Here is a 12693-nt window from a genome sequence, read left to right on the forward strand (position 1 = left end):
AGCAAGCAGTATTAAAACAGTAATAAAAATATCTCAACAAGGAAAAATCATATGACCAGATGGAGTCACAGCTGCACTCTACCAGATCTTTAAAGAACATCAATGCTCCTTAATCTGTTCCATAATAGACAGGGAAGGAACACTACAAACTCATCTACTGAATCCAGCAGAGATAAGAAACAATAAGAACAACCAACTACAGACCAATTTCCTTGATTAAACAAACAAACAAAGCCACATTAAAATATTTGTAGACTAAACAAAAATACACTAAGAGACTATGATCAAGTGTGTTTTCAGGAATGTAAGAATAGCTCAACATACACAAATCAATAAATATAATGTAACAAATACAAAATTTGGTGGGTGGGGTAATCAATGATCTTAAAAGAAACCTAAAAAGTCTTTGACAAATTCATGTCTGTTCATAAAAGACTGTTAGAAACTAGTAATACAGCCAGGCGGTGGTAGCACATGCCTTTAATCCCAGCACTTGGGAGGCAGAGGCAGGCGGATTTCTCAGTTCAAGGCCAGCCTGGTCTATAGAGTGAGTTCCAGGACAGCCAGGACTACACAGAGAAACCCTGTCTCGAAAAAAACAAAAAAGAAACTAAAGGACCTCCATATAGTAAGGTTACTGACAAAAAAAAAATCTATAGCCAACTTGATACTGATAGGGAAAACATGAAAGTATCGAGACAAGGAGACAGGACTGTCCTCTCCCTAGCACTCTGGAAGCAGAGGCAGGTGGATCTCTTCAAATCCAAGTCTGGTCTATACTGGAAATTCCAGGCCAGCTAGGGATATACAGCAAGACTTTAATCTCAAAAAAATCAAGATCAAAAACAAAACAAAACAAACTCTCCAAAAGAAATAAAAATTATATCAACAGTAAAAAAGTTAATTATCTATATTTACAGGTGACATGATTTTATACTTAAAAGGTGCCCAACGCTCCACCAGAAAACTCAAGATCTGAGAGAACTTTCAGCAAAATAGCAGGATATAAAATCAATACAATAAAATTAGTAATCACCTGGGAAATGTAAATTATATACAACAATAATGAGTATGTTGAGAGAAAAAAAAAAATCAGGAAAAAAACCTTATTCATGATAGCCTAAAATCAAAGCACCACCACGAACAAATTAATAAACTTGACTAGATCTCTACAGTGAAAAGTATAAACAATGAAGAGAATGACAGAAGCAACAGGAAGATGAAAAGATCCATGATCCATGACCACACACTAAGCAATCTATAGATTCAACAAAATCTCCAACAAAATTATCACAGGATAATTCTTCAGGAATTTTTTTAATCGAAAAACTCATATGGAAATACAAATGAAGACAAATTACACTGCAAAGGGACAGTCAAAAGGCAGCAAGGTTCAAGAACACAGAAGTCAACAGATAAGAAAAGACCCATATATAAACCTACATAACTAACGCCATGTGATTCTCAACACTGGGGTCAAAACATACATTAGTGAAAAGGCAGGCTCTTAATAAATGATACTAAAAAAACTTAGTATCAATCTATATAAGGCTGCAATTAGACCCCCTCCCAGTCACGTTGTATATAAAAATCAATTCAAAACATATCAAAGACCTTAGTTTAAGATAAGAAACTACTAGAAGAAAACAATTTCAAGAAAGAAGCATAGGAGACAACTTTCTAAACAGGACTCAAATAACTCAAGAAATAATAGCAAGAATTGGTAAATGGGATTGCGTGAAATTGTAAAGCTTGTATGCAGCAAAAGAGTAAGTAAAGACAGTGATACACATCTTTTGTCCCAGCAGTTCAAACCCAACCTGGTCTACTTAGCTCCAAAACAGCAAGGACTACCTACCCTAGTTCTTCTCACCCTTCCTAATGCTGAAACCTTTAATTCAGTTCCTTGTGTTGTGCTGACCCTCAGCCATGAAATCATTTTCATTGTTTCATAACTGTAATTTTGCTACATGAATCTTAATTAAGTATCTGTTTTCTAATGATCTTAAGTGACCCCTATGAGAAGGTCACTCAACTCTCAAATGGGTCACAAACCACAAGTTGAGAACCACTGACCTAGAGAAATCCTGTCTCCAAAGGGGAAATGTTGGAAAGATGGCTCAGTGGTTAAGAGCATTTACTGCTTTTGCAGAAGAATCAGGTTCAACTCCCAGCACCCACACAATGGCTCATTACTATCTCTAATTCCAGTTCCAGATGGTCCAATTCTGGTTTCCAAAAGCTCTAAGCATATTGATGCTACATAAATATTTTTTTTAAAAAAAAATGAAAACATGGCCAGCCTGGTCTACAGAGTGAGTTCCAGGACAGCCAGGGCTACACAGAGAAACCCTGTCTTGAAAAAAAAACAAAACAAAAGAAAAACAAAAAAAAGAAAACATTACCAGAAAGAAGAAAGTCTATACAATAAGAAAAATCTCATCCAAGCCGTTCACCTAATAGGTGGTTAATATCCAGAATATAAAATGAAATATATGTATGCACATGTGTGTGTGTGTATGGGTCAATTAATGTGCAAATGAACAAAACAGACAGTTCTCAAAGAAGCATGAATGGCCAAAAATAAGTGGAAAAAAATGGTCAACATCTTTGTGTTGAGTTTTTGTCTGTACCCAAAAGCCTAGTTGCCTAAGAGTAAATTCTAACATTTACCAGCTTTTGTTGGGCAAACCCTGCTCCTTAATTTAAAACTGTTAACAAAATAAAAATTGCTATAAATTACTAGAGTGATTAGAGGTAAATGGGTTTTGAGTTATCTGGCTGGGGGTTGCAGAGGAAGAAGAGAAAAAGATACAGCAGAGAGAAGAAGAAGCCACCATGGGAGGAGGTAGACCATGAGCACACAGCTAGGAGAAACAACAAGTATTTGGGGCACACTGCTGGGGAAATAGCCAGGCCAGCAGTTAGAAAAGTAGATTAGGGGTTACACTCCTCCCCAAGTAACTGTCCAAAGCCAAATAAAATAACCACAGTCCGAGTCTCATTTATTCATAAACTAGACAGGGATAAGTTTAAATTGGTTCAACTACATCTTTGGTCACCTGGGAAGTGAAGTCCCTATGCAAAATTCCATCTTAATCAGTCACAATAGCTATCATAAAGAAAAACAACGACAACGACAACAACAAAAACCTGGCCAATGTGTGGGTGAAAGAACACTACTGTAAACCAGTTATGAATGTAAACTAATCCAGCTACCACACAAACCAATATGGAGTTACTCAAAAATAGTTAACATATAATTTACTTTCCAACATACTTTCTAAGTATGTGTTCAAAGGAATTAGTCAGCACTCAGAAGAGATAAATATTCATGTTTATCACAGCACAATAGCTACATTATAGAAGGAAATGGAGAGCATCACGCTATGCAAAATAACCCAGACTCAGAAAAATTAATACCATGGTTTTTCTTATATGTAGAATCTAAATGGAGAAAAAAGAAATCCAAGACATTTAAGTACATGGGAAAAGAAAAAGGGATCAGAATGGTATGACAAGACAGTAATGATAGGAGTTGAACAGAGTGAAAGTGCTTTATATGCATGAATGAAAAATGTCACAATGAAATGTATTAATTTGCACAGCACATGCTAATGAAAATATCAAAATGAAAAAATTTTCTCTCCCATTCTACTTCTGCTTTCATATTTAAAGTTCTCAGTTTGTGATAAAATATTTTATGTACAATCTCCAAATTATAGCACCAGCTACCTAACTGGCCTTGAATGTCCACCTAGAGCTCTTCCTTTTGTAACATGCCCTTCTAAAACTTGCTTCCACATTCCGAGTGCTGGTACTACAGGCACCATGCCCATTCCTGTTATAACTTAAAATGTAGCAATTAAATGCTGGGTGTTCCAGACCCTTCTAGGATCTAGTAAAGTTCAAAAACTATGTGCATATACACATGTACAACCTTGCTGAAATCTAACTTTATCTGAAGGAAGTTCAGCTATTGCTGTCCATATCTAAGTTCTCAGCCTAATATTCAAAGTACTCATAACACAGTCACTGTTAACTTGGCCATCCTTTACACTTAGCAAGACTGTCTCCTCATTATCCTAGCATCTTCTTTCCTGACCTATCACTTCATTTTTCTCTTGACATTTTTAAGCATAATTATTTGCTTCTGACATTGACATATACTTTTGGTAAACCTAAAATAGTTCACTTGCCCCAAGAGTTTCTATCTAACTATAATCTGATGCTTTCTGAATACTGAAACTTGTTATCTCCATCTTTTATGGAACTCAATAGGTATTACTTTGTATGACACAAGCTATTCAAAAGCCACTTGTACAAATGAGCTTTTACCATCAGACCCCCCCAGGAACTAAGCCATCAACAAAGGAATACACATGGCTCCAGCTGCATATGGAGCACAGGATGGCCTTGTCATGCATCAATGGGAGGAGAGGTCCTTGGTCCTATGAAGGCTCAATAGATGCCCCAGTGTAGGGGAATCGAGGGCAAGGAAGTGGGAGTGGGTGGGTGGAGGAACACCCTCAAAGAAGCAAGGGGAGGGAGGATGTGATAGGGGTGTTTCCAGGAGGGAAGGAAACCAGGAAATGGGATAACATTTGAAATGTAAATAAAGAAAATATACAATTTTTAAAATAATGAGCTTTTAATTTTCAATTGTCCATTATATTTTCATTTAATACAATCTATGTTTTCCTTCAACTTCATACATTTCGCACTTGAAGTAACTCACATAAATTGTATTTATGCAGTCTTTTTTCCTCTTTTAGCTAATATTATCCTTAAGGGCAGAGATTATGCCTGTCTCTTTCTTCTGTCCTGTTTATTCTCTAACACAAAGCAAACAGAAATCTAATATAGAATACCTAAATATATGAGCATCAATGTTCTTCAGCATTTCATGTATTTTGTAAACATAATTATAAGGTATCTCAAAGTATTTTAGTCACCGTTCTATTGTTAAAGACATCATGACCAAGGCAGTTCTTATAAAAGAAAGCATTTAATTGGAGGCTAGCTTACAATTTCAAAGGCTTAGTCCATTGGTGGGGAGCATGCCACTGGTATAGCAGTTGAGAGCTTTATCTTGATCCACAGGCAGAAAGACAGGTTGGAACTAGTATGGGCTTTTGAAAGTCAAAGCCCACCCTAGTGACACAGATCCTCCAACGAGGCCACACCTATTCCAACAAGGCCACACTTCCAAATCCTTGTAATCCTTTCAAACAGTTCTACTCCATGGTTACTACATATTCAGATCCAGGGGCCCTTCTTAGTCAAACTACTGCACAAATATTATCTCTTCTTTTTTTCCCTACTCATGAAAAGCCTAATTATGTTCAGGTCTCAGTAGATCCTTGATCAAGTGAGAATTTGTCCTATGCAAAATAAGTTCATTATTAAACTTTATGTAAATTTTTAAGTTTATTCTTTAAAAACTCATACATCCTATGTAACCACACAGTTCAAGACCCCTGGTCTACAAACTAGGTTCCAGGCTAGCCAGGGATAGAGAGATACCCTGTCTCAAACTGCCCACTCCCAACATTGCTGTAGATGGTGGTACGCATCTTTAACTCCATTAACCAAGAGATGTCTGTAAAGGAAGATCTCTGTGAGTTTGAGGCCAACTGGGTCTACACAGCAAGTTTTGGGACAGTCAAGGCTGATACCAAACACTGGCCTAATCATTACACATTGTATAATATTTTCAATTATCATACCTCATAATCATATATTTAATAGGGCCCTAAAATTTAAACATTTTTACATGGGGGAAAACAGTATTTTAAGAAACCTATAGCCGGGCAGTGGTGGCACACACCTTTAATCCCAGCACTTGGGAGGCAGAGGCAGGTGGATTTCTGAGTTCGGGGCCAGCATGGTCTACAGAGTGAGCTCCAGGTTAGCCAGGGCTACACAGAGAAACCCTGTCTCGAAAAAAGCAAAAAAAAAAAAAAAAAAAAAAAAGGAAGAAAGAAAAGAAAAAAGCAAAAAAGAAACCTATATCTAAATAGTAGAAAAAAATTTAAAAATCTAAAAATTAAAACCCACTAGCCTTTAGTATTACTGTAAACAAAATTTAACTCCAGTTATAAACAAATTCTGAAAAATAGAAAAACACTATTCCACACTAATGTTAAGTAAGCTTCAGGTGCAAATAAAATGGTCTACGTATTTTTAAAGTTTTTTTTGCAAACTCTTGAACATGCTACAAAATTTTATGGCCAGGGTTCATAATCTAGCTCAATGATCAAGTGTCTATTTACCATAAGACCCTTGAATTTGAACCCAGCAACCCTATACGTATAAGACACACAAAGTTATGACCAACAGATTAATGAAACCTTTATAAGTAAATAGACATTTACATAATATTTTGCAAAACGAATCAAATGAAACAAAAAGGCCATATGCTATATGATTTCATTTAAATTAGGTATCCAGAACAGGCAAATTCATAAAAAGTAGATTGTTGATTGGCAGGTATAAAAAGCAAGAAAGTTGAAAATGACTGCTTATGGTCATGTGGTTTTTGGAGTGGTAAAAATGTGGTTCTAGAATTAGTGGTGATTACAGTTTTGTGAAAACAACTAAAAAAAAAAAAAACACTTATTTTAAGAGTGTAAATTTTATGGTATACAACTTCTAGCTCAATTTTTAAAAAAGGTTTATGACCAGGCTAGTGATGTGCTTGGCTAACATATAAGAGGTCCCAGATCCAATCCCTGGCTACACTACACAAAACACACACACACACACCCGGGGGGGGGGGGGGGGGGGGGGGGGGGGGGGGGAGGGGAGAGGGAGAGGGAGACCACTGTGGTCCCTTTTTGTTAAAGAACACTCGGTTTAATATGAGTACCATTTCTGGAGCTTTTCTCCAACTCATCTGAATTAGCAGTTAGAAACTAGTTTCATACTAGTCCTCTATTATTACCTGAGTATTCATTGTTGTCCCTGGTAGTTACTAACATAAATAGATTTTTCCCTAATAATCTGGACTTCTGGTATCCTAAAGAAAAACAGAATTCCAGAAATACTAGACACACCTGCACAACAACAAAGGCTTGGGGCTGAGCAGCAACATGTCTGACACTAAGGTCGTGATCTCCACCACCTGAAGCAAGTGTCAGTTGCTATCTAGCTTCTGAAATGGGAAACCTAAACAAAGAACAACAATCTTTCTTAATAGAACATAATGCTTATGATTTAAAATATAACCATATATGAACAATTTTCATCACCTAAGGAGATAAAATAGACAGTGATAACCTCAGGAGAGAAAATCCTGCCACTGTTACCTAAGCCAAAGGGAAGTAATTCAGGAGAAAAGTCTACTGTTATCAACAGAAAACAGAAGTGTCATTTTACTAACAATTTAAAAAATATTTTCGCCAGGTGGTGGTGGTGCATGCCTTTAATCCCAGCACTTGGGAGGCAGAGGCAGGCGGATTTCTGAGTTCGAGGCCAGCCTGGTCTACAAAGTGAGTTCCAGGACAGCCAGGGCTACACAGAGAAACCCTGTCTCGAAAAAAACAAAACAAATAATAATAATAATAATAATAATAATAATAATAATAATAAATATTTTCGCTTACTCATAGGGAGAAAGTAATACAGTAATTCTTTCTTAATTGCATGCTGCCACAAAGTAAATGCTGTCACATTCTGCTTACAGAATGAATGAGGACAATTTCCTTTATTTGCTTACTGATTTTCTATTTGTCATCACTATGTGACGTATGTCTTATACGTAATGTGCATCTTATACAGATATGTGTTTGTGTTCCTGTGAGTGCATATGTGCATGTGAAGGCCAGAGGTCACCTTCCAGTGTCATTCCTCAGGAGTAAAGTAGGCAGGCTAGGCTGGCTGGTTAGGAAGCCTCCGGGATTTACCTGTCTGTCTCCCCAGTGCTGAGATTACAAGCATATGCCATTGTGCCCAGGTTTTTTTACTGAGTTTTGGGAATCAAGCTCAGATCCTCATGCATTTGTAGATGGTAAGTAAGCTCTATACTGCTTATGCTATCTCCTCATCTCTGATTTTATATCTTTACCATGTAGAACCATTCTCATATTTAAATGTTGAAGAAAATCCTTATTCATGTCTAGCTTCCTTTTACTATTCTTTGCAAGGTTAAAAAAAATTATACACTTCCTATCTCAAATGTATATAAAGCTGTTGAGTTAAAAGCACTATCAATTACCTTCCAGATTTAAAATCCTATGTACATATCCAGATCGTCTCACCGTTCCTCCAAAAACTACTCTGTCTAGTTGATATGCTTTCCCTACAAATGGAAAACATTAAACTATTGCATTCCACTTCATTTCTACCATCACTTCTAATGTCTTGTAACTTCAATACATAAACTGATTTCTAACAAGTGCAATTACCTTTACATTAAGAAAAACTCAGTTCTTTGTCCTTCAAAAGAACTAGAAGAGCCAATTATTTAGTAATATAGTAAGTCTTCCCCAGCAGTCATCTCATTAACTTACTCAAATATTCGCAAGTTTACAGGTGACATTTTAAAAATCAATATCATCGAGTGTTAACAAATATTACATAAAACTGAATCAGCTGGGCAGCGGTGGCGCATGCCTTTAACCCCAGCACTTGGGAGGCAGAGTCAGGCGGATCTCTGACCAGGCAGATCTCTGACCAGGCCAGCCTGGTCAACAGAGTGAGTTCCAGGACAGCCAGGGATACACAGAGAAACCCTGTCTCAAAACAAACAAACAAACAAACAAACAAACAAAGAAAAGAAAGTATTTGATAAAAAAAAGAAAAAAACTGAATCAGTGTTATAACTGCTTCAAAATTGTACTTACTAAATACTCAAAGATAAAAATAGATTTTTATTTTTTTATTCATGGTTTTTATAAAGTAAGATCTTCTAATAGCCAAATCCCTAACAATCACCAAATCAGAAAATACATTCCCAAAAGTGAAGGATTACAACCAAGTATTCAGGCACAAAGTGGTACTAGAGTAATAAAGACTAGTTGAAACTCAGAGCCTGAGTTTCATGGTATTAACTCTGCATGAACTGGATGATTTAGGCTTGAACTCTACTTGTTATTAACAGTTTTGTTCCCTGATAGAACTTTGTGCTATGAAAGGTTTTGCTACCTGTGGCTAGTGAGAACTTTTGAAAAGTGACTAGTACAACTAAGAAACTGAGCTTTCTTAATTTTAATCAACTTAAAGAGTGTATGTGTAGCTAATGGAACATGTTGAACAGTAGTTATTCACATAATTTGAATTACAAACTTATCAACCAGAGTTTTTCAAAGTAGCATGCCCTATTGTCAGCTAAAATTCTGTTGATACCAAATGACACGTAAAGCCAGTATTCAGCCTAAATAGAATATTCACTTTTGAAATGAGAATTGACATTAGCTAGATTCAGAACTTAAGTTTTAATTGGTAGAAAATTATATAAAACAGTAAGTCCCCCCCCCATTGTTTCTGTTAAGCCTGTGCCCACTTTCTGAATGGCTTCCCAATCCATGCAAGTAACTTTCTCTTCAAATCTGTTCATCTCCTATTCAGAAAAACAATGGCAATAGGTACTCAGCATTAATAGGTTCCCACGACTCTATAAATTCCACACGTTAATTTCCTTTTTCCTTAAAAGAGACAAACACTGGGGAGCGTCTTATGATTCACATTCTCACCTTTTTATAAGGGTAACAAGCGTTCATTCATAGTTGCGATTTCATTGGTAGATACAGAGTTATTTTTCCCAGCCCACAGCGTCTTTTGAGCACTTCAGGTGTTCTTTGACAAGCTCTTCCTAAGTCAAGAAAACTAAACCAAGATGGTGCAGAATATGCCAAGAGAAAACGAGTCTGGGAATATGCACCGTAACAACTAGTCCCCAGCACAATCAATCCGCACTGGTGGGTTTGCTTTCTTCCGCCACCACCTCTCCGCAGAGACCGTACGGTGGACCGTGAACCACCCCACGAAGCGAACCCGAGAGCAAGGTCGTGACCCTGGGTCACGGCCGCCGCCGCCAGCCCGGCTCCTACTCCACACCGCTAAGCCACCTGTTAGGCCCGAGCCTCACCTGGCAGGAAAGAGGAGGCGCCTACCCCGTAGCGCGCCGGACGCGAGGGCGGTGAGCGCGGAACCCGCCCCTGTGGCGGCGGCGGCAGCGGCGGTCGCGATCCCCGGGCCGCACGTGGGTTTCTCGGAGCCGGGGCCGCACTGACAGGCGGACGGCCCGCAGCGCTCCGGACCCGGGACACCCTCCTCCCTCGGTGCCACCGCGCCGGGCGAGCGCCCGAGCGGCCCACGCCGCTTGTCCACCCTCCTCCGGCTCCTCGGTGGCGCGATCCCGCCCCGCCGCCCCTCACCTACCTGGTCGCGGAGTTTGAGGAACGCCATAGCGATCGCCGCCGTTCGGCCACTACCCGCGTCTGGCGGGTAGGTGGCCGGCTACGTTGAAGAGAGCGCGGGCAGGGGGCGGCGCCGCCTCCCCGGCCGCCCGCCCGCCGCCGCGCCGCCGCCGCCGCCGCCGCGAAGAGCCCCGCCGGTCCCGCCTCCTCCACCGAGGACTCCCGCCCTCTTTCTTCCGTCCTTTCTCTCACTCTCTCTTTCTCAATCTCTCTCTCAGCCACCTCCCACACGCAGCCGCCGCCTTCGCCGCCGCCTCACACCCCCCTTCCCGAAATACCCCGGCAGCCCCCGCCGCCGCGCCGCACCGCGCCGCTCCAGCCCGCGGCCGCGGCGGCATCCAAACTCCACTCCACAATATTACCACCACCGCCCGCCGCGATTGGCGGCCGCGCGGGGGAGAGGCCAGAGTAAGCCGAGCGCCCATTGGCCACGCCGCCGCGCTCGCTCGCGCCCGGGCCCCGCCTCCCCACCGAGCGAGGGGCGGGGCACAGGAAGCGGCGGCGCGCGGAGCGGGCGGGCCAGGTGGCGGGGAGTCTGGGCGCGGGCCCCGGGCGCGGTGGGAGGAGCCGGGGCTGGAGGTGGGAAGGGACAGAAACTGGGTACCGGGTAACGGCCCGGGATGGCACGTGGAGGTGGCGTGCACCAGCTCAGCTCAGTCAGGTGGGGAGAAGGCAGCCGGTGCGAGCGAGGGAGACCTCGGGGCTGATGCTGCTTCCAGGAGAGTAGCGAGGGCAGCGGGGAACCGGACCTCGCACGTGGAGCGAGAGTGAGAAGGTCTCCGCGGGCTTTGGAGGAGACGTGGTCACCGGGGGACTGCTGGCACGCGGGACTGAAGGGCGTGGTCTTCATAGCCTGAACAGGTTGTGACCGCGGAACGTTTCTCTCCAAAGCGCCCCTTTTAATCTTGCATGTGGTTTCCCCCTTTCTTTCTTTATCATCAAAGGGTTTTTGCCTCCCACTCGAGAGATCTTTTTTTTTTTTCAAAAAGATGTGCAGGATTTCCAATAAATAGCATCCTTGGATGGAGAAGAGGAATGACTCCCTCGCCCTGGCACACACACCCACGCCAACCCACAGCTTAGAAAAGGCTTTTCTTTCTTAGGCAGCCGCACACTGTTACCGTTCCGGGCATGTGTGGGAGAAGATTGTTGTTCTCCTGTGTCTGTCAGCCTGGGCGGCTCCAGCCCCTGATTAATAAAAGGTACAGTTGGTTAGAACACAAACGTGAGATATCGGGTTGGTTTCAAAAACAAAAACAAGCCTCATCTTTTCCCTGCATTGGTGTGTCTCTTGGGACAGAGTTTATTTAGAGAATCGATTTGAGCCTAATGGCAGTCTAGAAAGATGGGGATCAGTGCCAGGACTGTCAGTTTATTATAATGCTGCTATTAAAAACAATTCTTTAGCCCCATAAGAACAGAAAATTTCAAAGTGCACGATCAAATGCACTAAGAGCCTTCCGATATCTCTTAACTATGCCATAATTCTGCTGAAACAATCCCTTTTCTAAAATTACATTTTTACCATGGATGGTATTTGCAACTTTAAAATGGAGGAATTCTCATAACTGATGGAAGAGGCTTAGCCAGAAAAAAAAAAAAAAAAATGGTTCTTGCTTTGCGTTTTCTTCAGTACCTAATTCCTTTCTGCATCAACCCTGGCAGATGAAATGAGGATTCTGTCACTCCATGTCTCTTTATCAGTGCACCGAAGGTGAATGAGTTAGCGGTATGAAAACCTTTGACTTCTGTAAAACAAAGGTGTTATGACGACATTACTACAATATTTTGTAATTATAATTGTCCATGTGCTACAGCCAATCGAGTTTTACCTTCCTCGAGGATGAAAGATTTACTCTCTTCTATATGCATGCCTGTTTAACACTGGATATTGACTCAGCAATTAATACCACTGAACAAACACCCATCCTCAGTACACTCTCCTCTGGGTTAAAGTTCTAGAATTTAAAAGCACAACAGGTACTTGATTAAGAGCACAGAACAGACTGATTTGGGGGAGCATACAAGTGGTTTTGAGGGTATGGGTTGAAATAGTGGACCAAATGTGTATTTCAGTGTATTAGGATTGAGGTGATGAAAATTTCTAATGAAGAGTAATTGATGAAAGTATTTTACAGCATTCCATCTCTGCATTAGGGGGGTATGATCATGCTGCAGAGGTTACTTCAGTCCTAGGTGGGACTACCTTTCTCCATCTTGAACACTTTACCATCTTGTGTGTCTTACTCACCGTTTATTAAAAAGAATAGTT

The 12693-nt window shown here is 40.9% G+C and overlaps 1 protein-coding gene across 1 annotated transcript in view; it reads right to left on the bottom strand.

Moving 5' to 3' along the window:
- Positions 1–10795, bottom strand: part of Ankrd28 (ankyrin repeat domain 28) — a 157170-nt gene extending 146375 nt beyond the window's left edge. Inside the window, exon 1 of the mRNA XM_031362413.1 lies at positions 10384–10795. Within this exon, the coding sequence (XP_031218273.1) occupies positions 10384–10410 (27 nt within the window). The 5' untranslated portion in view covers positions 10411–10795. The remainder of the gene's footprint in view (positions 1–10383) is intronic.
- Positions 10796–12693: the final 1898 nt, after the last annotated feature.

Source organism: Mastomys coucha, unplaced genomic scaffold (genome assembly GCF_008632895.1).
Source record: "Mastomys coucha isolate ucsf_1 unplaced genomic scaffold, UCSF_Mcou_1 pScaffold9, whole genome shotgun sequence".
In the NCBI taxonomy this organism is placed as follows: domain Eukaryota; kingdom Metazoa; phylum Chordata; class Mammalia; order Rodentia; family Muridae; genus Mastomys; species Mastomys coucha.